The sequence below is a fragment of the Calliphora vicina genome, chromosome 5, assembly GCF_958450345.1.
Source record: "Calliphora vicina chromosome 5, idCalVici1.1, whole genome shotgun sequence".
In the NCBI taxonomy this organism is placed as follows: Eukaryota; Metazoa; Arthropoda; class Insecta; order Diptera; family Calliphoridae; genus Calliphora; species Calliphora vicina.
Genome location: NC_088784.1, coordinates 110,273,461 through 110,296,298, shown reverse-complemented (window position 1 = coordinate 110,296,298; position 22,838 = coordinate 110,273,461). Strand labels below are relative to the sequence as shown.

Here is a 22,838-nt window from a genome sequence, read left to right as displayed (position 1 = left end):
AATGATATTCGAAAAACAAAACTATAAGTATAACATAACTAAACCATGCATTATAAGATATGATAAAAATAAGAATTAAACATATAATTGTAAATTAAGTTTCACGATTTAATATAATCCTGGAAATGGAAACTAAACAAAAAAAAAAAACTAAACTGTTTTGCCAACAGTTTTAAATGTAATAAAAAAATGAGCAAACCTTTATACTAAACTGACTTTTTATTTAATTTGCTTTTTAAGCGTATGAAAATTGTGTAGAAACCAGCATCTACTAAGACTCGAAAAATTTAATTCTTAATTAAATATACATATCGCACTGGTTCCTCTAAAGAGCGTCAACTCAAAATTTTAAAATGTTCAGTAGAAGCAAAAAACTATTTTATTTTCAATACATTACAATGAAACAACTGTACGGATACAACTGTATTTTTTGGCGAAAGAGTAGAGAAAATGATAGCAGATTTTTACAGTGGGTAGATATGACCACTGCACATCGATTTCTTGCAAAAAGTGAACAATTTTGAGTTGACGCTCTTTAGAGGAACCAGTGCGATATATACTCTTAGAAATACCATTAAAGCAATAAATTTCTTCTGGTATGTTACCGGAGAAATCATTCAAACTTCGACATTACCCTGTTGGAGTCTCTCCCGATGCATATCAGACAGGACCTACGTAAATACGATTAGAGCTTACAGGGGTATGTGCAGGATCCATTTGATAGCAGCTCGTATATTACAGCTTTGAACGACATTTATAGAGACGCCCTTAATTCCGAGGTAGCATGAATCTGACAATTTTTAATTTCGAATTAAGATTTAAGCGAATTAAACTCAAATTTAATAATTAATTCGAAGCTCTGAAATTAGTTTTTTTTACGAAATTAACGTTAATTTTTTAGGTCAATGAAGTCCGTAATTTATCGAAAAGTAATTCTGTTATATGATTTCAAAAGAAACACATTTTTTTTATTATACTTTAGTATAACTTTATTATTTATTACACACTACACACTGTTAAAATGGGGTTTAATCTTAAGAATTAATTCTAAGGATATGGAATTAATGAGGACTAGTTGCTGCAGCCGGACACCAACTATAAATTTATTATAAAATCAAAAAAAAAAGGCAGCAAACGAAATTCAATTCAAAATTTTAATGAATCGCTGATTTTATAAAAAACACTTGCATCCTTCGACGAACCGCCAATGACACACAACAACAGTTCATTGCATTCAACAGTGCCAAAATTAAAATTGCTCCAACGTTTCAATATTTCACGTGCATCGAAACTTTTAGCATCTGAATGGCGATAACGATTATTCATAACAGTCATGTGCAGCTTGACATTGCCGCGATCAAAATCATCAAAGCCGAGGCCACTTTGATTGAATCGTTTGAAACATCGATCAGCGAATACTTGAAGTTCAGCTGACTCCACTAAGGCATATAAAACACGCACAGAACTGGGATCATCATTCATAATTTCCAAACCCGAAACACGCACAGTAAACGGAGGTTTTAAATCGTTTAGAAATTCACTAAAATTATATTAATTACTTAATTAAAATGTGCTACTATAGATAAAGACAGAAAACAATTTTACCGGCAACTTTGTAATAACTCTACAGCCTTTGTTCTCTCAACATCATCCATTAAAACACAGGTGCCAAAAGTAAGATGAATACAGTTGTCACTTTGAAATATGGACTCTTCAATGCCGGGTATTTCGGCGGCCATAATTTGTTTCCTTAAATCTATGAATTTCTCTTTTACTTCTCCAAAATTCAAAGCAACTCCATAGAAATGGGTGGGTGCCATTCTTTTGCGCAATGAGGTCAACAGTAATAGAATTTTGCGTCTAGCTGACAATACGTTATTTCGTGTTTTTGCTTTGATAATAATTTTAGAATTTGCATTCTTCTGTGTTGTATTTCTTTGAGGTATCGTTATGTCACATTGTGCTTCCGATTCAATGCGCCGTTTTGTTGATCCTTTATGCCCAATAATACCACCATAGAAGGATCTATAAATGTATATTAGATGTTGAGTTCGTAAACTGTTTGTAGATCAAATTAATAATGAACACTTACGAGGCCACATGCATGGGAAGTTTGAACATGCCATTGTTGGTTTCTTCGATTTGAGAATCTACCTCAGCATCCAATTCATCATTGTAATCTTCGCCATATAGATCTACAAAAGTAAGGAAATAATATAATATTTAGTACAATTACTATGAATGAATTCTCAAAGTTTTAAAATATTTGAAAAGAAAAATTTTAATTTAAGCTTAAATCAAACCATTTATACTTAATTCAGCTAAAAATTAATTTTACTTTACATGCTTTCGGAATAGGCTTTCTAAACCGTAAATTCCAGGGAATATTTTCCGGAATTTCTTTATATGATTTCTTATTAAAGTTCCAGCAATATTTCGTAAAAAATAAATTTTTAGTTACGACTTTCTTCTTGGAAATGATCTACATTAGAGCCGTCATACATTTTCCCTGGCCGTTGTCATTTCTACTACATATTTACCTTCCTCGGCATAGGTTTTACCAGTTGCCTGACCCTGTTGTTGAGCTCCCATAGCAGCTCCATACTGGCTACTAAAGTCCTCATGTATTACATTAACACGGTAACAACGATTTGGACCCATACGCATTAATGGAGGCGCTAAAACTTCGCGACTCATCTTGGAAATCAAGTGTTGTGTTAAATAGTCTGACTAAACAAGCAAATATACTGGGTCACAGATTAACACCGGGTGTTCCAGCATCAGTTTTCCAACAATTAACCAACAGCTGGTTTTCTTGATTGCCAGATTGATTATCAAATAACTAACAATAATACGGTAGCTCTAAATTCATTTGTTTTCTTTTTATTTTGTTGTTGTATTGTTGTGAACAACAAAACACGTGCAGTAGTGAATTAAAAAAAATATTAACAAAAATACATTTTTTGTAAGACAAATGTGTCAAAAATGATTTCTGTGAATACACGAAAACCCACCGAAGTCCATAAATCATGGAAAAAAATTAATGAAGAACGTAAAGCTTTGAAAAAAGAACGCAAACAAGAAAAGTTACTGAAAGAGTTGGTAAAACAAGAGAATCTTGAAAAGGAAGAGCAGGATAAGAAATTGACAAAATCAAACAAATCTAGTGAAACTAAAGCCAATCCATCTACCATATCTATAGCCGTTCCTGGTTCGATATTGGAAAATGCACAGTCTGTGGAATTGAGAACATATGTGGCTGGACAAATTGCCAGAGCTGCTTGCATCTATCGGGTAAATGAAGTGATTGTATTCGATGATATCGGTTTGGCAACGGCTCGTGAGACAAAACGTAACTATGATATGGATGATGATGATGCCGATGGGGATACTTCTCATACGGTGCGCAGTAGTTGCTTACAGCTGGCTCGTATTTTGCAATACTTGGAATGTCCACAATATTTACGAAAGTTCTTCTTTCCCTTGCACAAAGATTTAAAATATTCCGGTTTATTAAATCCTCTTGATGCTCCTCATCATCTGCGTCAGCAGAATATTTTCCGCTACCGTGAAGGCATTGTAACAGAGAAGCCAGCGAAACCGGGTCATTCATATGTCAATGTTGGTCTTCTAAATGATGTATTGGTTAATAAAGCTTTAGAGGCTGGCTTGAGAGTAACCGTGAAATTGGATAATACCAAGGGTGAGTAAACAAATTTATTAATAATCTCATTATTACTTAATGCAGCAGGTTGTTTAAAAGAATACTATTGTTTTAACAATTTAAATTTTTATTTCTATCATTTTTCTTTGAACTTGAAATGCATATATCTAAATACTAATCACTTGATAGGCAGAGAATAATATGTTTCATGTACGTTTCATTTTCGTTTTTAAATATTTTTTAGTTAATTATAAAAATTGGCGATTTAATAACAAGTAAATACTTACTAATTTTTTTTATAGGATTTCTTCTTAATGTTGCAGTAATATTTCTGAACAGATAAAACAGATCCGATGCGATTTGTTGCTATTTGAATTATTGAATTATACTATCCTAGATTTTTTCGATAATACGATCAGAAAATCAAACCTAATTTTTGTCACCTCAACTAAAATTGTTCAGCCAAAGCAGAAAAATTCGGTCATTTATACTGAATTATTTGATTAAGATAGATTCGGTTATCACAACCAAAAATGTTTACTTAGAATAGGAAAATTAACTTTTCTAGTAGGTCGACTTAATACAAATTTATATTTTATGTAGAAAATCACAGACTGGGTTTTATAGATTTTTTTGTATGTAACCATTGAAATCAGAAAGGGGTTTGTTTAATTATTGCTTATTATTTATTTGAAATGCAATTTTTTTTTTAAATATTTGAAACTTAATATATTCAGAGCACGTACGCAAACAAAGAGGAACCGTTGTTAGTCCCGACGAGCCACGCCGTGAAACTGGAGTATATTGGGGTTATACTGTGCGCATTGCACATACTATGTCGGATATATTTACCAAATCGCCCTATACCGGTGGATATGATTTAACAATTGGTACATCAGATCGTGGTGCAAATGTTCAGGAAATACCAGCCAAATCCCTGAAATTTAACCATGTACTCTTGGTGTTTGGCGGCCTACAGGGTCTGGAGTCAGCTTTATCAAATGATGATAAATTGCAAGTAGATGATCCCGAACTGCTATTCGATAACTACATTAATGTGCTGCCCAAACAAGGCTCCCGAACCATAAGGACCGAAGAGGCAATACTAATAGCAATGTCAGCCCTACAGGAAAAATTAGATGCCGCAAATAATGATGTGGAAGAAGAACTAATCAAAGAGGCTTTGCCACGCAGTGAAGATACCGGTGGTATAATACCTCGACCAGGCGAGTCTAAAATGGCCAAAAAACGTAAACGTATGGAAGAAAAACAATCAAAGGTTGATGAAGTTATGCCAGCACAAATACAGCAAGAAGAAAAATTGCCACAAATAAGCGAAGAGGTCAAAGCGCCTAGTGAACCAGTTCCAGAAAAGAAATCCAAGAATAATCCATTTAAAAAGCCACAAATTGTTGCAGTTTCAGGCGTTAATAATGATGAAAATTATGATATCGATTTTGAAGTTGTGCCGGTTGGTAAATCAGAAACTTCCACTACAAAAACTGCTTCTTCTGCAGATGATCTAAGTAGATTCGATTAATCCGTGCAAATAAATTAAACAATATGAAACTAAAATAATTTGTATCTTAAATATACAAATAAAGTTAAATTAAACAACAAACGTTATTTTCTTTTACATTTATTTTATTCTATTCAGTACATTTAATCATCACTCCATTTTTATATAAAGAGCATTACATTTAAAAATAGTAAAATAGTCATAAATTTGTTAAATTCATTTTGTTTTACAAAATAATCTATGTATGGGTTTATTGTCTTTTATTTGTGCCATGATCTGTTATTGTTTTTTTATTTTTAAACTTCTTATTCAAGTGTATTTGTGCATATTTTTTATTTGCATGATCGTCTTTCCGTATGATTTTTGAAATAAACTTTCCGAAGTTCCCAAATTTGTTATATCAGATATAATTTTAAGAATTTTGCTATTGAAAATTTGTTTATTAATAGCCGAGATAAAACAATTGTTAATTTTAATGAAAAAAAAATTAAGCGATAAAAAACCTATGTGAAAAAACTTTAGGTGAAATCTCAGCCATTTGTGGGATAATTTTCTCGATTTTAAATAGCAACCGAAACAGGATTTTACACGATATACATATTGATGTTTCAATCGTGTTTGTAGATAATTGGGGGCTTCGGAAAATTGATTTCAACAGCCAGATAGATGGTCATTACTATAGCTTGATATACTTTATGGGATCGCAAATGCAAAATGTGGAAATTACATTAGCTATAGACCCGATTCGGTTGCTATTTAAAATCGAGAAAATCGGACCACAAATGACTATGATATAAGGAAAAAACCAGGACAACATCGTTCTTTGACCTATGGACATCTAATGATAAATATTTCAAAGACCTTTTCAACGGCGTATATAACGCAATAGTAAGTCGGGCCTACAATGAGTGAAAATCGGGAAAAAAATAATAAATTAAAAAATGTTTTTTTTTAAAAAATTAATAAAATTAAAAAAAATATTTTTTGTCATCAAATATTTTTTACTAATAATTTTTTTTTGTTTAAAATTTTAAAAAAATTTATGTTTTTTTTTTAATTTTGTTTGCCTAAAAATATTTAAAATTTTTATTTTAATGTATAATTTGGTGAAGGGTAATAAGATTCAGCACAGCCGAATATAGCTCTCTTAGTTGTTTTTATTCTTAACGATAATAACATTTGTTCACGAAAAACACAATAGTTTTTCACAAAACTGAAAAATCGACTACCGTTACTTCTAAAATATTGTTACCGAAATAATCGAAGAATTATCAACTCAGTGACTACTCTTTCAAAACTGGACGTTAACGAAAACTCTTTTTACCAACAACTTTATCACGAAATTTTCAAACTTATGTTTTTAGACGCTAAGATGAATGAATTAAAATTAAAATAGTTCTATTGTTTGATTTTATAATGATGATATTCATTAATAAATACATCTTTAATTTTTGCATCTGAATTTAACAAATTTATGAAAATTTTATCTGTAGAGAAAAAAAAAATAATACAATATGCAGGTATTTTTCTTGTAATGCTCTTAATTATAATCAACATTCTAAACAAGATGCCTTCATCACTTAAATTAATTTCTAAACCACATTAAAGATTTTATTAGCTATACAGAGAGTTTGTTCCTTAACATTCAAAAATGATAGTGATAAAATTAAAGTACATACATACATATTATGTACGTACACTAAATTATAAATTTTCACTTAATTTGCTGAATTTATAATTACAATGTAACCATTCACGGTATAAAATACGGCGCAACAACATGTATTTGTAAGTTTCAATTTAATTTAGAATCTTTTTTAATAAGAAATTAAAAAATTAGCCTAAAAATTGTTTTTATTTTTACTTATAATGATGATCGTTGAAGCAGTAAGGATTTTATAGTTTTCTTCTTTTATTTAAATATGTATTATTAAACTTAATTTTAAATATATTTATAAAAGGCTGTTTTCTATGTATTTTGTTTTTCTGTTTGTTTTGTTTTTCAATTTGCACATTTTGGTTTTTGTTTACATGAGGTATTAATTATATACAATCTATAACAAATGTTCTTAATTATTCGTTTTGCTAAACTTTTTCTATAAGAAAAAAATGATGAAATTAAAATTAAAACTTTAATTTCAAATTACTTAACAACAAAAACCCTACATTATTTATTAATGTAGTCAGAGATACAAATAGAAATCTTTGTGTTATTTGTGTCTGTAATTGGGTTCTATGTTTATATACTCGTATAATTAAATGTAACCACCAATATATAATCTTTTTTAAAAATACAACAATACAATATATTCATTTCAATTTATAGTAAGTACCCTTAACAAACAATCCTTCCCCTTTTTTGTGTTTTTCTAATAATACTAATAATTAAACTTTAATACTCAATCAACATTCTTTAAAATATATAAATACTTTTGAAGCTCTCAAGCCAAGTAGTTTTTAGAATTTAGAGAGCTGAGCAGAGTATGTCCACATTATTTTGATCATATATAATAGGTGGCTACATTATCTTCGGTCAATATTAACTATGGTATTATACTATCGTGAAATCTCGTCTCTGGGAATATATCAATTTCGTCTTCCATATCAATGCGTGTGTCGGCATGATGTCCACCCAATAATGTCTCAGTATCTTCTTCGCAATGACGCATCGGATAACTTATACCATCTCCAAAGCTATAAGAATGTTAATTAAAAGTTATTCATGTTATTCATTACAAATTAATATAAAAGGCAATTTGAAATGTCTCTATAATAATTTTGGCAAATTAAAAACACTTTCTTTAGTCGTTTTATAGTTTCTTTTTATTAAAAAATATTTCATTTTGATTTCTTTTAATTTTAACAAATAAATAATAAAAAAAGGTAAAAAACACATAGGAATTCATATAAAAAATTATTTGCTGTGATCGCTTGCGTACTATTTTCAATAATTCTTTAGATATTTTGTGCAACAAAATATGCAAAAAATTATTTTAAAAAAAAATAGCAAGTAAACAAATGCTTTATATTCTTTATTATTGTCCTATATAAATATTATATTGTTATTGCTAAAAATGAATTGTTTAACATGCTTCTTCATTATTATTATTATTATTCTATTTAAACAAATTACTTGAAAGTAAGTTTTCTATACAGTTACAAGTGATATATTATTAATATTATTATAATAGCTACGGTAACTAAATATAAAATAAAATATAAATCAATTAATTCTCATTCTCAATAAAATATTTAAAAATAAAAAAACAAGTAATTGTTGTGGTCCCCGATTTTTAATAATTTAAATTGTATTGGTTTGTCACCAAGTTAATCGATTTATCACTCCCTTTGTAAAATCCGCTTCTAATAGATTTAACGATATCTATCTGTATGCCAGAATTAAGTTTTTCAAAAGCCCAGACAACTTACGGACTATGGTACTTATAGTTGAAGCTAAAAATCGATATTTTTCGATTTTTAAAACGTGGAATTTTTAAAATTTTTGAATTATCAACTTTTTGAGTTTTTCTATTTATGAAAAGTCGACTATTTAACCTATTTTAACAGTTTTTTTCTTCTTTTTTAGTTAGTCGACTTTTCGATTTTTTTTTCCGAAGAAAGTGGATTTTAACTTTTTTCAGCAAAAAGTCAATTGTCCGATTAATCGTCTTATAGAACCCTATTACGAATGAATATATTTGTTAGATAAAGTTTCATAAAATATACATGATATACTTTTAGATTTTCAATATTCATATGTCAAATCATTTCAAAACAAAAAAAATTTCAAAAACAATTTCTTTCAAAATTACACTGATTACGCATGAGCTCTTGTTATTCAAAAACTGTCTTTACAAAGATTAGTTTGTTATACAACTTGGTGCAAAATATATGTAAAGATTCGGCACAACCGAATATATGTGTTACATTTACTTGTTTTTTTTTGTATTTTTAATTAGAAATAAATTTTAGTTAAAGCTGCTTAAGAACAAAACAAAAATGAACTCTATATTTGAATATATTAACAAAATAATAAAATTACAAATGATAAATTAATACAATAATGATAAGAAATGCAAGATGATAATAGAGAATTTGAAAATGGTACATATGTAATCGTAAAAAAGGGAATTCTTATAAACTTAAAAAAAAAATCATTACATTTTAAGCACTACTTAAGAAAGCTGTATAGTGTATAATAAAACAAAAATAGAAAATTAAAATCAAAAATTAATCTTGTTATAATGTCTACTAATCGTTTTAAATGCACATGTTTAGTTAAAATTTTAAAAATTTTCTTTAAAAAAAAAACAAAAAATAACTAAATAAGTTAATTTCATGTTCTGGCATGGATTTCGACAACATTATTGAATGCTGCTGTATTACTATTTGTATCAAAAGTCGGTGTATTGTTAGCATTTAATATATCCATATTAAGGATAACATTGCCATTGGGAGTGGCAATACCTTCACCACCACCACCACCATTAGAATTGTTGAGATCATGATTCATATCAATAACAATGGTTGACAAATGTTGATCATCATTGTTTTTAGGAGAGGTCATTGCATCTGTTGTGGCAGTATTGATCAGTTTGTCTGTGGGCTGTAGTTCTAAACGGTTTCTTGTATCATCCATTGAATGGTACGATGTGGGATTTAAATGTTGATGATTTAGCGTTGGATATTGCAGACCATCACCCATACTATGGTAGAGAGAATTAGAAGAGATGTTTGGGGAAAATGGTAGTGAATCAATCGTTTTGTTTCATTAATATAAAATTAATTAATTTCAATTAATATTATTTTGGAATCCAGTTTAATTTGATTTTTCTTTTCTTTTAAATCGTGTGATATTAAAATTTCAATTTTACATGTGTTAGTTTTAACAAACAGAACAAAAATTTGGAAGCCTTTGTTAGAGTTTTAATCATGTGCTATTTACAATTGTTTAATAATATAAAAGTTAAATAAATTATAATTAATTAATATTTATTTCAGAAGTTTTAGAATTTTGAATTTGTGTAGTACGTGTGTTAATAGTTTAATAGTAAAAATTCAAAACATTATTGTAATGATTCAATTCAACGAAAATAAGCAAATGATTTTAATTTGCCAAAAGAAATATGATTAAAGAACAAATTATGTATAAATATAAATAAAAAAATACATATAAATTATTATATGTATTACGAATTGTAACAATTCAGTTTCAGCAGTGGACAAAATGTACAATATTTATTGACTTCCCTAACTTAAAGGTATGTTCATGAATTTCTAATATATATTCATACAATTTATATATGTATATGCATTTCCACAGAAAGGTCCACAGTGACCGAAAATAAAAATGTTCATAAACAAATGATTTTGTCTAACATCTAAATTTGTGTAATATAATATATTTTCCGCTAATCTGAGAAAATTTAATTGAAACTGAAATTATATTTCTTCTTGGTCTTAGCTACTTTTAAGGAATTTTTTTCTCTTTAGTGTTTACATATTTTCATCATGACTGTAGTCATCATAAAAAATCGTTCTATCAACAACAAATTGTTATAAAGAAACAAGCTCGATTAACTGTAAATGTTTCATTTGATTTTGTTCATGTTCCATTGTCGCGTTCTGGTATCTAAATCATCGTTAGTTATCTGTACTCTTAGATTGTTCTAATAAAGTCTCCGAAAATTTCAATTCAAATCAAAATTTAGTGGTATTAACTAAAAAACAAGTTACAGCATCTAACTCACTAAACATTTTATTTTGATTTTCAAAGTGTTTGTCTTTCGGGATCGTAAGTTAATCTTTTTTAAAATCTTTTATATTTTGTTTATGTTTTCCATATAATAGTATCAGTTAGCGTCGGGATTTAGACAGTTAGGCCCAAAAGCAGCTCAAACGGCGTATTCGTTGAAAAAATAATAATAAAAACATTTTTAACTGAATTTACTTGACTAATCGTTATTACAAACATGAAGGAAAAATATGTCGCATGACAAATAATACAAAAGGTTGTGAAACAAAAAAATTTTAACATTTCAACAAGACAACTCTCAATTTATAGCAATATTATTCAATTTTCATTACAAGAAATTCTTTATTAAATTATGTTCCAATTCGTTGATTGACTGATGACTTCCAATTTATGTCTCGTTCGGGATATTATGTTTATTGCGAATATATTGGAAATAAACTAAGTAATCGACAAAACCTATATTTTACACTAAACATAAGAAAAAAATTCAGAACTCAAATGTCGCGTTCGTCACCGTGGAAATGCCCACACACATATAATTAGCTATACATACTTGTCAATTTTGTTTAAAAGTTCTAAAACTTTTATTATAAAGTCAATAAGTGAAGTTTGAGGTGGATTTTTAAGCGTTTTAAAGCCATTATTTTTTCCTTAACTGCATTTAAACTGTCTGAAGGGGACCGATGAATGAAAATTTTTATAATCTTTCATAAAATGTCAATTGAACTCCTCAAAAAACATTAGGAAATATGTATGTATAAAAATTAATAATAAATACGTTAGTTGTATTTTTAATAAAAATTAAACATTAAAATCAATTGAATACAAATTAAAACATTCACCCAACTAAAGCATTCACGATAATAAGTTACAACACAAAGAATTAATTAACATGTTTTTCCATTTACCTGGTATAAACTGGTAAAAACCACAATTTCCAATTGTCACCAAAAACTTCTTGAAAATTGGCATATTTTCCCAAGTTAAAACCATTTTTATCCGCACCACCAATACGAAATATGGGAGCACGAAAAGCTTCTGCAAATTAAACAAAAAAAAAACAAAAAAACATTCAAGTCTACGCTGAAATCCATATTTAGTACATTTTACTAACCCAATGTAGTGCGATTCATCAAAACCAAATAAATGTGATAGCCAAATAAGCTAATCAAGCTGATGGCAAACATTAAGGAAACAAAGAATAAGAACAATATATGAAAACGTCCCATGCCTGAGGTCAATTCACCCTGTTGAACAAATTCCGACTTGATTTGGTTATCAATTAATAGTCATTATTTTGTATTGTTATATTTTACTTACCCTCCAAAAGCGTATGAAATACTCCAACGATGTTAAGGCCACATAGAGACAGTATAGTAGTGCATAACCGAGGAACAAGACAAAATATTTATAATTGGTAAAATTTACACAATTATTTACCCATGGACAGTGGTGATCCATTTTTAGAACACAAGTACCGCAAACACTACAATGATGAGCACGGTCGGGCTTAATAATTTTACATTTATCACAAAAACGTACGGAGCCATTTAGGGTGCTAGGAAAACGAAATATATATAGATTAATAGATTATTTTTTACCATTTACGTTTTTGTCTGTAAACAATTGCAGTATTTTTGATTCATTTATATTTATATAAACATTGGCAATATTTATTTACATGTACATACATGATTGCAAGTACATTTTAAAGTTCAAATACATGATAAGAATATTTTTGCATTTTTCTATGATGAAACGTTGTGTTCAATTCAAGGTACGATTTTAATGCAAACTGTACATTGCATTAGAATCTTTAAAAAAAACTAACAATTGATTTAATTCATACCGATTTGTTACTGGTAAATCTTTAGCGAAGTTTTCCAAAACCCTTTTCTGTTGCTCTTGACTTTCTGCTCTAAACAGTCTTTCTATTTCCGTCTCTGGTATACGCCACTGCAATTGAACAAAAAAAAACAACAACAACAATAAAAACAAGATCAACTTTATATGTATATTTAATGGGTATTTAGTACGTTTTCTTTATTTATCAGCAATTGTTTGTTATCTTTTATTGGAAGCGCTATCTATCTATGCTTTTGAACACTTTTCGATTTGATTGTATGGTTTAGGGGATTTTTTGTTAAAACTTACATTAGGAGGTACTGTTCCTACTGGTGTAAACACCGTACTCCAATAGGACCAAAAGAATAATGCACAAATAATGTGATAAAATATAAGGAATACGATTTTTTCAAATGTGTTTTCAATGGCAACTGAAAATTAGATGAAAAGTTAAAATTGATCAATAATCATTGTTAACAATAGTCTAGATATATTCATTCCACTTACGTATACATAGTTGTACCACATAGGCATAGTAGGACCAGATGATCACGGAAGCTATGAATATGACTGGAACCCATTTAATGGCCTGCATGCAGCCTGCACAGGGCGTAGTCTTTTTACGTTCATAGTTGCTCATGGTCGCCGCGATTGGTGTATGGTTGAGGTTCCGTTGATGTTTTTGTTGTTGGGCAGCTATCGATGGATGTTGTTGGTAGATCGTGCGTCAAGGTAGTTTTTTTTCTCTATTATCACTTATACTTATACAAAGGTATTTAGGGGAAAGTGGTAGATTTTGTACTATCTTAAGATAATAAATCAAAAATTATGCACATTGATTAAAAATTGAATAAGTACTACTAAAAAAAAAACTTAAAATAACTTAATGATTCACTAAGTTGAAATGTGATTATTAGTTTAAAAGTACTCCATTTAAATTATGTATTTGTTATTGCAATTGTTTTATCATTATTTATATTACTCTTTCATATTATTATGAATTAATGGTTTTTGTTTAAAATGTCAATTATTCCAAGAATTTCTTAAAATGTTCAAGGGTTTTAGTTTTTGGTAAATTCCCTTTCCTTAATAAGTACAACTAATGTTGTTGTACGTTTCGCTATGCGTTTAATATTTTTATTTTTAACACATTTTAATATTTATTGTTGTATTTGACATCCAAAACTTTTATTTTCACTAATTGCACATAAAAAGTTTTTATTTTTATAAAGAAAAATAACAGAGTTACTTTTTATGGCAGTAGACAAACATGGTTGCTGAAATAAGTAACAAAGATATGGCAACGTTTAGATTTCTAAAAAAACGCGAATATAATCTAAACAATAACTATTTATGAAATCTTTACAATTCGGTGAAAAGTAGGCTTTTCCATACGGGGTATACAGTTGGAGTTGTACATAAATAAGTTGGGGAAATTAATAGCCTAGAAACTAGGCCTCAACTGTAAATATGATATGACTACTTATCAAGGTTTACCTTTTAGCTCTACTACCATGACTGCTAACCTACAGTTACCGAAATAACTGCAATTAATACCGTTACCAATACTATATAATTAATTAGAAATTATAAAAACGCAAACTAATTTATTTTAAAATTGAGTTTATTGAAATTTATATAATGTCAACTTAATTTGAAATTTTGTAAATTTTATAAGCATATTAATTCAGGATGAAATTCTCGTTATGATTAAAATACCGTTACCGAAAAAGCAGGAAATACCATTACCACTAAAATAACATTCCCACGACAGCCGGTTCTACGCACCGGAATGACCCGAGTTCACTCGACCAAGGGCTGTCAACTCAGCAAACACTGCTGCTACAACAACAACAACCACTAAAATAACGCTAAGTCACCGTTACCGAAATAATCAAAATTAGTGTTACCGTTACTTTTTCACCGTTTTGATTAGGCAGTCAACCATGATAAATAAATTTCTGAGGGACTGTTAATCCTTAGAATATATAAAATGTATAAAAGAATACAATTTTATAGTGAGAATTCTATAAGAGAATTCCAAGGTTGACTACTGTCACCACTAAGCTACCGTTACCGTTAAAATATTGTTATCGATACTCTATATTCAATAATTTAGTTTATTGAAATATACAAACTATCGATAGCTATAATAATAATTTATCATATAACCCAAGGCGAAATCATACAAGGTGGTGTCAGTTCTACAAAAAACAACGATTGGTCTTAACATATGTTAAAAAACCAAAATGAAAAATTAAACAAATAAGTATTTAAACTAAATATAGTGTAGATAATTGAATAGTGAGGGCTTTACTTATTTATGTAAACAATAAATATTTTGTTAATAAGCTTAGAATATGTAGATATTTAAATATAAAAACAAGCTTTGACAGTTGTTAAAACCAAAAAGCGAAAATAAAATTATCAGCTGTTTGACTGACTCCACCTTGTATATATTCGCCTTGATATAACCGTTTCACCTGTTTTCTGACATTTGCTAAGACCATGTGTTATTTTTGTAGAACTGACACCACCCAATAAGAATTCAGCTTGATTTTACCCTGCAGTTGTCCAATTAGATTTATTCGGGTTTTCTTTTAGAACAGTGATGGTAATTCTGCGATTTTTGTATTCACAAAAAAATAATTGTATTGAACTGTGCAGGAAAGATTATATGAGAGCAAATAAAACATTACAATTTATTTTCTAACTCAGAGCACACAGTAAATTATAACAGTATCCTTTAGATTTCGTTTCGTTTTCAGAAAAGTTGTTGATTCTGAATACTTAAATGAAATAAATAACGCAGAGAAATAAATTTCTGTACTTATTTAAAAAATAAAAGTCTTATTTGATTAAACATTTTGTAAAACCGTTATTTTCTTGTACATTTAGAAAGAAATAAAACTATTTTGTTCTAAAATAATAGTTATTTAGCGATTAATCGCCAAATGTTTGCTCTAAAAAATAAATTTATATCAATTTTCTAGGGATGACTGACTGGCACACATTTAGCGGGTTTTAATGAGATAAAGTTACCATCACTGCCATCCACCTACTTCACTTTTCAGTCGTAGAGAAGTCGTTGAGTGAAGTGGTTTTTAGGATTCGGTATTCGTACCATTTACAAAGTAATCGTCTACGAATATCAATTAAATAAAAAGCAAAAAAGTATGTGTATTTGCAAAAAAATATTTTAATATTGAGTGGTTACTTAATAAATGAGTAAAGAAATTTAAATTTGAACTAAATTCGTATACAATTTAATTGAAAATTATACAAAGAAATTTTAACAAAAAAGTATTTACAAAGATATTTGTATGTATAACTTCTTAATTATAACAGAAAGAAACAAAAAAACACATGATGATTGATATTATGTGGTTGTGAAGTGAAAAAGCTTTTTTTTTTGGAAAAATGTGTACCTAACTACCTGCTCCTGTACTTAAGCGTGAAACAATCAATATTCTTTTTTTCAACTAACTATTGAAATAATAAAACGGTTCGTTCGGTTTTTCTGTGCAGTTGTTCTTGTTCTTTTTTTTGTGTCTTCATCATGTTCTTTGCTATTTAGTGGGGGTGTTTAATGTTCGTCGTTTTGACAATTAAAATCATTTAGATTTTGGATCAATGAAAAATTGAGCTTCAAAAGTTAATCACATATCTTTTTCATATTTAATTCTTTTATTTTATTTGTGTTTTTTTTTTATTTAAGTTAATAATAAATTATTTTTAATTTTTATTGTTTTAAATTGTCATTGATTGATAGTAGGTGTACGTACGTACGTTTTTATGTACTTAAGTATGTAAGGCAAAGTGTATTTTGTATGTAGTGCCGTTGTTGTTGTTGTTGTTGTTTGAATTTCTATATGAATGAAAACTGAAGGCTATAACCTCCAAAAATGTTTTATTTTCGATTTGTGTATTTTATTATAACAGTAAACCGTTAGTTAAATCGAGTCATACATACATACCTATGAATCAATCAGGGTTGTTTGTCAATTTTGTTGTCTAACTGGGACGGACCACAATTGTTAAGAGTTTAGAAAAGTTATTAACTATTTTCAAGAATATTTGTTATGTAAAAAAAAATCAACAATCTAGGTAGGTGCATATGTACAATAAAAAACAAATTGTATGTAGGTATGTTAACCGGCAGTAAAAAATTTTTTATTGAATAAATACATTTTTTGCATCGAAATTTGTTAAAAGATAGAATAGGCTCCCGTATTTTATTTTAGGCTTACACTATGGTAGAAAACGAAAATTTACAAATTTAGATACAGATTCTGATAAAAATAGTTATGTTAAACATGGAATAGGTACCTACAAGTTTTTTATTTTTTGATATTTAAAACTTGTTTGAATATCTAATAAACACCTATTTGAAAATGTCTATTAAATGGGAATGAATAAGAAAATTTTGAAATTCCTAGATACTTTAAAAATAGTAATCAGCTCGTACATAAACTCCTATTTTTTAAAATAACTTTAAATTTCTAAGCAAAAAATAAAACTATTAAAAATAACAGTTATTTTTTAAGAAAAAATAAAACTCAAAAAATAATTTTTATTTTCCGAGCAATAAATAAATGTCAAACAGTAATTTTTAAATAAAACTTATTAAAACCCTCCATTCCTAAAATATGCTAATATTTAACTAGCACTTAATTTTGAAAACTTTCAAAATTTTTAACTGGGAATTCACAATTCTTTAATTTTTAATGTAATTTTAATCATTTTTAAATAAAAACCCATTTAAATCTTTACAGTTTCTTTTTTAATTTTTAAAAGTTTTTTTTTTTTTTTGATACATATTCTGATTGTAACTATAAATATGTATATCAATCTTATACAGATTTTAGCAAATCTTTTTTCTCACAAAATTTTCTATTTTTTACCTACATATATGTATATATTTTTTTTAATTCAAATTTATAAATAAATAAAAAAAGTATGTATTCACAAAAAACAGATACGGAAAAATGAGAAAAAAATATAAAACATCTCGTTTCCCCTTAAATTGTCTGTGTAGCCATTTTCCATAATAAAAACCAAAAACAACAAGTTATTATGAAAAACAAAAAATATTCTTTCAACATTGTTCATTTTTTAGCCATCAACAGGGTCGTCATCATTTATCCAACAATAGAAACAACATTAAACTCTCACATACACACTAAACAAAAACAAAAATAAACATCAAATAAATTCATCTCTTTCCTCTGCTTCTTTTTGTTGATTTCTTAAATTATCACAAAAAAAAAAACAAAAAACAAACAAAAACAAATCTTATTCAATCAATCGTTGATCGATCGGTGGTGCATTTAAGAAAAGTGTAACAAAAAAGTGAAACTTCTGTGACTAAATAATAATCAAAATTAATAATATAATTAATAATATATCTATCTAATAATATATACATACATATTCGAATAGTGCTTAAATTTTTAAAACTACAAATATTCCTTAAATAGAAAGAAGTAAAACACAAAGTAAACACAAAATAATTTAGAAAAATACTTTAAAAATTTCCACTCTACATATTTAAAACACGTTAATAGATAAATATAAAAAAAGGAAAATTAAAAGTGAAAATAAATTTTTGAGAAAATAAAACAACATTAACAATACAACTACATAATTGGAATTTGTTCATCATTTTCATCAACTGGGAATACAAGTTTTAAGAGGGTAAGTTTTCCATTTACTCAAGTATTTCAATTAAAATTGTGTTTTTTAATATAGATTTCTATTAAATGATAATTTAACCATCTAGTTGTTTTGAATATTTTATGTTTGCATATTTAAAACATGCATAAAATGTTTAAGAATATATTACCATCATAACAATTGAAAAAAACTAGGGTTCCTAATTTCCCAGACTTTTTCCATTGACGTGAAATATTAAAAAAAAAGAAAATCGTTCCTCGTTCCCGGGAATTTTTAATACTAAATTAAGCCAATTTTTTTTTTTTAAATAAATCGGTAAAATTCAATAACGTTTTATTTATTAAAAGATTTAAGAGGTCCGACAACGATTTTGACGTTTATCATGATACAAATTTATCTGGTATAGACAGGGGGAAAGAACTTAAAATTTAAATTTGTATTAACTAGAAAAAGTTAATTTTTAATTTTTTGTTTAAATAAAAATTTATCAGTTTTTTCACTGAATTTATAGCTTTGATTTTTTAAATAGTAATTCTCTGTGTCAACTGATTTTCTATTGCAAAAAATCTATGAATACAATCGAAATATTCGATTGATAATAAATAGCAAAATCTTTGCAGATATAATACAAATAACTTTAAGAAGAAAACTTATAAAGAAATTCCCGACAAGAGCCTTTTCTGAAAAAAGCAAACAACCGAAAAACATTGATGCCAACAAAAAGAATGCCCTAATTTAAATTTAAAATCTAGAATGTGAAAAATTGCATTTTGAAAGACTTTATATAAAATATGGGAAAAACACCAAACTTTAATTTTGAATAGTGAAGAACAAATGATTCAGATTTTTAATACCAAAGAATATTTTGGTGAAAAATTGTATTAAGATATGCGTTTATAATTAGAAAACTTTGTATTTAAATCTAATAATTCTTTGATAATATTTATTTAATAAGCAAGGTATTTCCAGGAATATTATTAGTATAATTAAATAAAATGCTAATTAAACATTAGTATGTGTTATTATAATTATCTATGTGTAGAGGATTAAATTAACAAATACAAATGCCCATACAACCACCACCATAACGTATGAGTGATATACAAATATCACTACATATCCCAGCTGTTTAAAAAGGTACTCTGAGGATGAAAAACTGTACTATTGGAATATTAATTTGATACCGAAAAAATATTTGAATTTCCATTCCTGACTCACAGTGATTCAAAAGAAACCTGGGGTAAAAGAAAGGTGTAAATATGTCTTCTAAAAGGTCTTATTTAGTTCTCACTTCCACTTCATATTCTAACCCCCATTAACACGAAAACTGTATGAAAACTGTCAGTATAACTATTTGTTAACACATAACCAGACTTCGTGTTACTGGGGGTTATCCACATTTTCTCAATCTATGGTTATTTTTTATCGTGACGTACTGACTGTTCTCATACAAAAAATTATATTAATTGGAAGTATGTATATCGTTTCGAAAAACTATAATCAGAGATTTAGAAAACGGGGGTTATAGTTAATAAAATGCTATCGACCTGGTTTAAATAAAAATTCTTTTTATGCCGCGTGTGTCGAAAAAAATCTATGGATATAATCGATTCATTTAAGAATCGAATTTCCGATAGTTTCCTGGTGGGTCAAAAAGTCCGTGGCTTTTTGAATGAAACACTGGTTTTTGGATAAATATTGATTTTATTTTCCAAGATAGTCTCCTTTGAGCTCTATGCACTTTGTCCAATGTATCTCAAATTTTTGTATCCCTTCCAAAAATAAAGATATTCGAGGTCATAAAAATAGGTATTTTTTCATAGGTTAGTTAAAGCTCTTTTCGCCAAGATATTTCTTGAAGTTTGGAAACAAGAAATAGTCACTCGGCGCAAGATGCGGAGATTAGGACGGAGGAGCGAGCATTTCGTAGTCTAATTCATGGATTCTTTCCATGAAAACTGTACATGTGTACCCTTTTGTGCACCCGATTGTGAGCAAACGCGGCAGCCTTCTTACCGTAATCATACTCATAACCAAGTGATCATTCAAAATTGAAACAACTGAGCCATGTGAGATACCTATGGCTTCCACAATCTTTCTCACTTTCCATCTCCGATTGGCCAACACCATATAGTGTTTTTATACCCTACACCACCATAGTGGGGAGGGTATAATGCGTTTGTGCAGATGTTTGTAACGCCCAAAAATATTAGTCTAACACCCACTTTAAAGTATACCGATCGACTTAGAATCACATTCTGAGTCGATTAAACGATGTCCGTCCGTCTGGTTGTCCATGTAAAACTTGTTCGCAGAGTACAGGTCGCAATTTTTAAGATATGTCGATCAAATTTGATACATATTATTTTTACGGTCCAAGGACCAAGCCTATTGAAACCGGCTGAAAACGCTCCATTATTTCACCTAGCCCCCATACAAATGTCCTTCCGAAATTGGACTTTATCGGTCATAAATGTTTAATTTATAAATGTATCTTCACAAATTGCGCACCAAATAAGTTTTATATATACAAAATTCATGTCACCAAATTTTGTTATGATCGGTCCATAACTAGTCATAGCGACCCGCTTCCGAAAATCACATATAGTTGATTTTAATATAGACATCAATCACACGATTTAATTCCATGGAGATCGGTCCATAATTGGTCATAGCCCCCATATAAGGCCCACTTCCGAAAATCACTCAAAAATATAAATTATTGAAATTGTAAAAGAAAAATGTTTTTGCTCTTTTACTTAGTGTAGGGTATTATATGGTCGGGCTTGACCGACCATACTTTCTTACTTGTTTTTTAATTGTTTAATGTGTAGAGACTACAATTCGACGTCCAGAATGTTCGGCATCTTTCGAGCTTGCACGGCCATAACGAAATTCCGTAAACAACGTTTTTACCATTGAAATTGATGGTGCAGAGTTCCCATAGTACTTATTTATCAAACTTAGCTTAATTTGAGTTTGTTTGATTTTTCCGCAAAAAAATAATGCTTAACGAACAGACGAAATTCACTTTTTTCCAATTTCTCCTCAAGTCACGAGGTAGTCTGCTATCAATGGCTGCCAAACACAAGCTTGTTCAAACATTGAAAGGAGTCAACTGACAGATCTGACAGATGCTTGTTAACCGGCGCAGTTGCGGTCTTATTGACCCAACCTCGCTGCAATTTTAGTTAAAAAAAGTGAAACTAAACATAGTAAAATCTATTTATGTATTTCTGATATACTATATTTGCTTTATTTGGCTCCTATTTCATATCTTTTCGTTTTTATGATTGTTTCATTTCATTTTATCATAAATATAAGTAAGAATATAAAATATTCTACATTTACGTAGTCTCATTGGGTTAAATATACAAAAATAATAATAACAACATCAGCTGCAGCAACAATAACAATAGTAATAAAACATATCAGACAAACGTCATACTGATTCATAATAATAATAATAATATGATTATAGCATGTGTATGTCCATATGTATATTAATATTTATGTTTATTAGGATGGCCCCAAAAACGGTGTTTCCGATGTTTCCAACTATGTTGAAAGTCTAGCTAGTTTTGTGAAACTTGGAGAGTTTACATATAAACAAGATCAGAGGACAAATATGTCATTTTTGGAAAGTACTAAAAAACAATATAATAAATATTTTGATATAATATTAGATGTTTTTAAAATGGGTCATCTTAATATGTATGTATGCCTACACTGACAGACCCATCTACACTTGCGTTAAATATTAATAAATATATATGTATGTACATACATACAAACAAACATAGATATTAAGTTGGGCAATAGCGACCCAACAACGAAATCCAAATAATAATCATACATGCATGTATGCATGTATTAAGTAAATAAATAAATAAAATAAACTTTTGCCAAATTCGTGAAGGGGATGAAGAATTTGCCAATTTCATTTAATATTAAATTATTATAATTGATATTGAGTATTTATTTTATTTTTAGCATAAAGCAAATATTAAACTTTTAATTTGCAACCTAATAACAAACAATACTCCTTGAGAAAATTTAAAGAAAAACTAAATAAATTTTTAACAAAGATATTTAATTTTAGGGAAAATAAATATACAAAAACCTACCGCCAAATATTGCTCAAGTTTGCGGGTTTTCCAATATTTCTCGATTTCTTGATAACAAATGATTGATAACCATTGTATTTAATAGAATTATGGAAAAGTTCCACATTTTATATGAAACATCAAAATTTATTAATTTATTACTTGTCAATATTAATTAATTACTTCTTAATATTATGCCAAATATTGTTAAATATTTGACATTAATGTTAAGATAAATCTATGAAACTTTCCATACTGAAAATAAATATTCAG

General features: G+C 28.3%; 4 protein-coding genes across 9 annotated transcripts in view; 2 read left to right on the top strand and 2 right to left on the bottom strand.

Moving 5' to 3' along the window:
• Positions 1-962: 962 nt before the first annotated feature.
• On the bottom strand, positions 963-2,737 carry LOC135960245 (activating signal cointegrator 1 complex subunit 1). The gene is made up of 4 exons (XM_065511488.1): positions 2,541-2,737; positions 2,093-2,195; positions 1,606-2,025; positions 963-1,540 (listed from the first exon to the last, which is right to left on the bottom strand). The coding sequence occupies exons 1-4, from the start codon at positions 2,695-2,697 to the stop codon at positions 1,147-1,149; spliced, it is 1,074 nt and encodes a 357-aa protein (XP_065367560.1). The 5' UTR covers positions 2,698-2,737; the 3' UTR covers positions 963-1,146.
• A 178-nt stretch (positions 2,738-2,915) lies between these two features.
• Positions 2,916-5,285, top strand: LOC135962100 (putative methyltransferase C9orf114). The gene is made up of 2 exons (XM_065513841.1): positions 2,916-3,703; positions 4,402-5,285. The coding sequence occupies exons 1-2, from the start codon at positions 2,986-2,988 to the stop codon at positions 5,202-5,204; spliced, it is 1,521 nt and encodes a 506-aa protein (XP_065369913.1). The 5' UTR covers positions 2,916-2,985; the 3' UTR covers positions 5,205-5,285.
• A 1,792-nt stretch (positions 5,286-7,077) lies between these two features.
• On the bottom strand, positions 7,078-13,655 carry LOC135961572 (palmitoyltransferase ZDHHC15B). Of its 4 annotated transcripts, none has more exons than XM_065513083.1 (7): positions 13,291-13,654; positions 13,093-13,214; positions 12,788-12,894; positions 12,259-12,496; positions 12,053-12,203; positions 11,847-11,976; positions 7,078-7,877 (listed from the first exon to the last, which is right to left on the bottom strand). In XM_065513083.1, exons 1-7 carry the CDS (start codon positions 13,421-13,423, stop codon positions 7,727-7,729), a joined length of 1,032 nt encoding a protein of 343 aa, XP_065369155.1. In that variant the 5' UTR covers positions 13,424-13,654; the 3' UTR covers positions 7,078-7,726. The 4 variants fall into 4 exon arrangements, with proteins under 4 accessions (XP_065369155.1, XP_065369156.1, XP_065369152.1 ...); XM_065513084.1 differs by having other exon boundaries at positions 12,053-12,185; XM_065513080.1 differs by lacking the exon at positions 7,078-7,877 and adding an exon at positions 7,980-9,889 and having other exon boundaries at positions 13,291-13,655.
• Positions 13,656-15,859: 2,204 nt separating this feature from the next.
• Positions 15,860-22,838, top strand: part of Pka-R2 (cAMP-dependent protein kinase type II regulatory subunit) — a 73,467-nt gene continuing 66,488 nt past the window's right edge. For 2 of the 3 annotated variants that reach the window (XM_065513367.1, XM_065513365.1), the window contains exons 1-2: positions 15,860-15,957; positions 18,226-18,480. The gene's annotated coding sequence lies outside the window, so the exon portion shown is untranslated. Of the gene's footprint in view, positions 15,958-17,718; positions 17,741-18,225; positions 18,481-22,838 lie in introns of those variants that run through there. The other variant, XM_065513366.1, reaches the window with a different exon arrangement.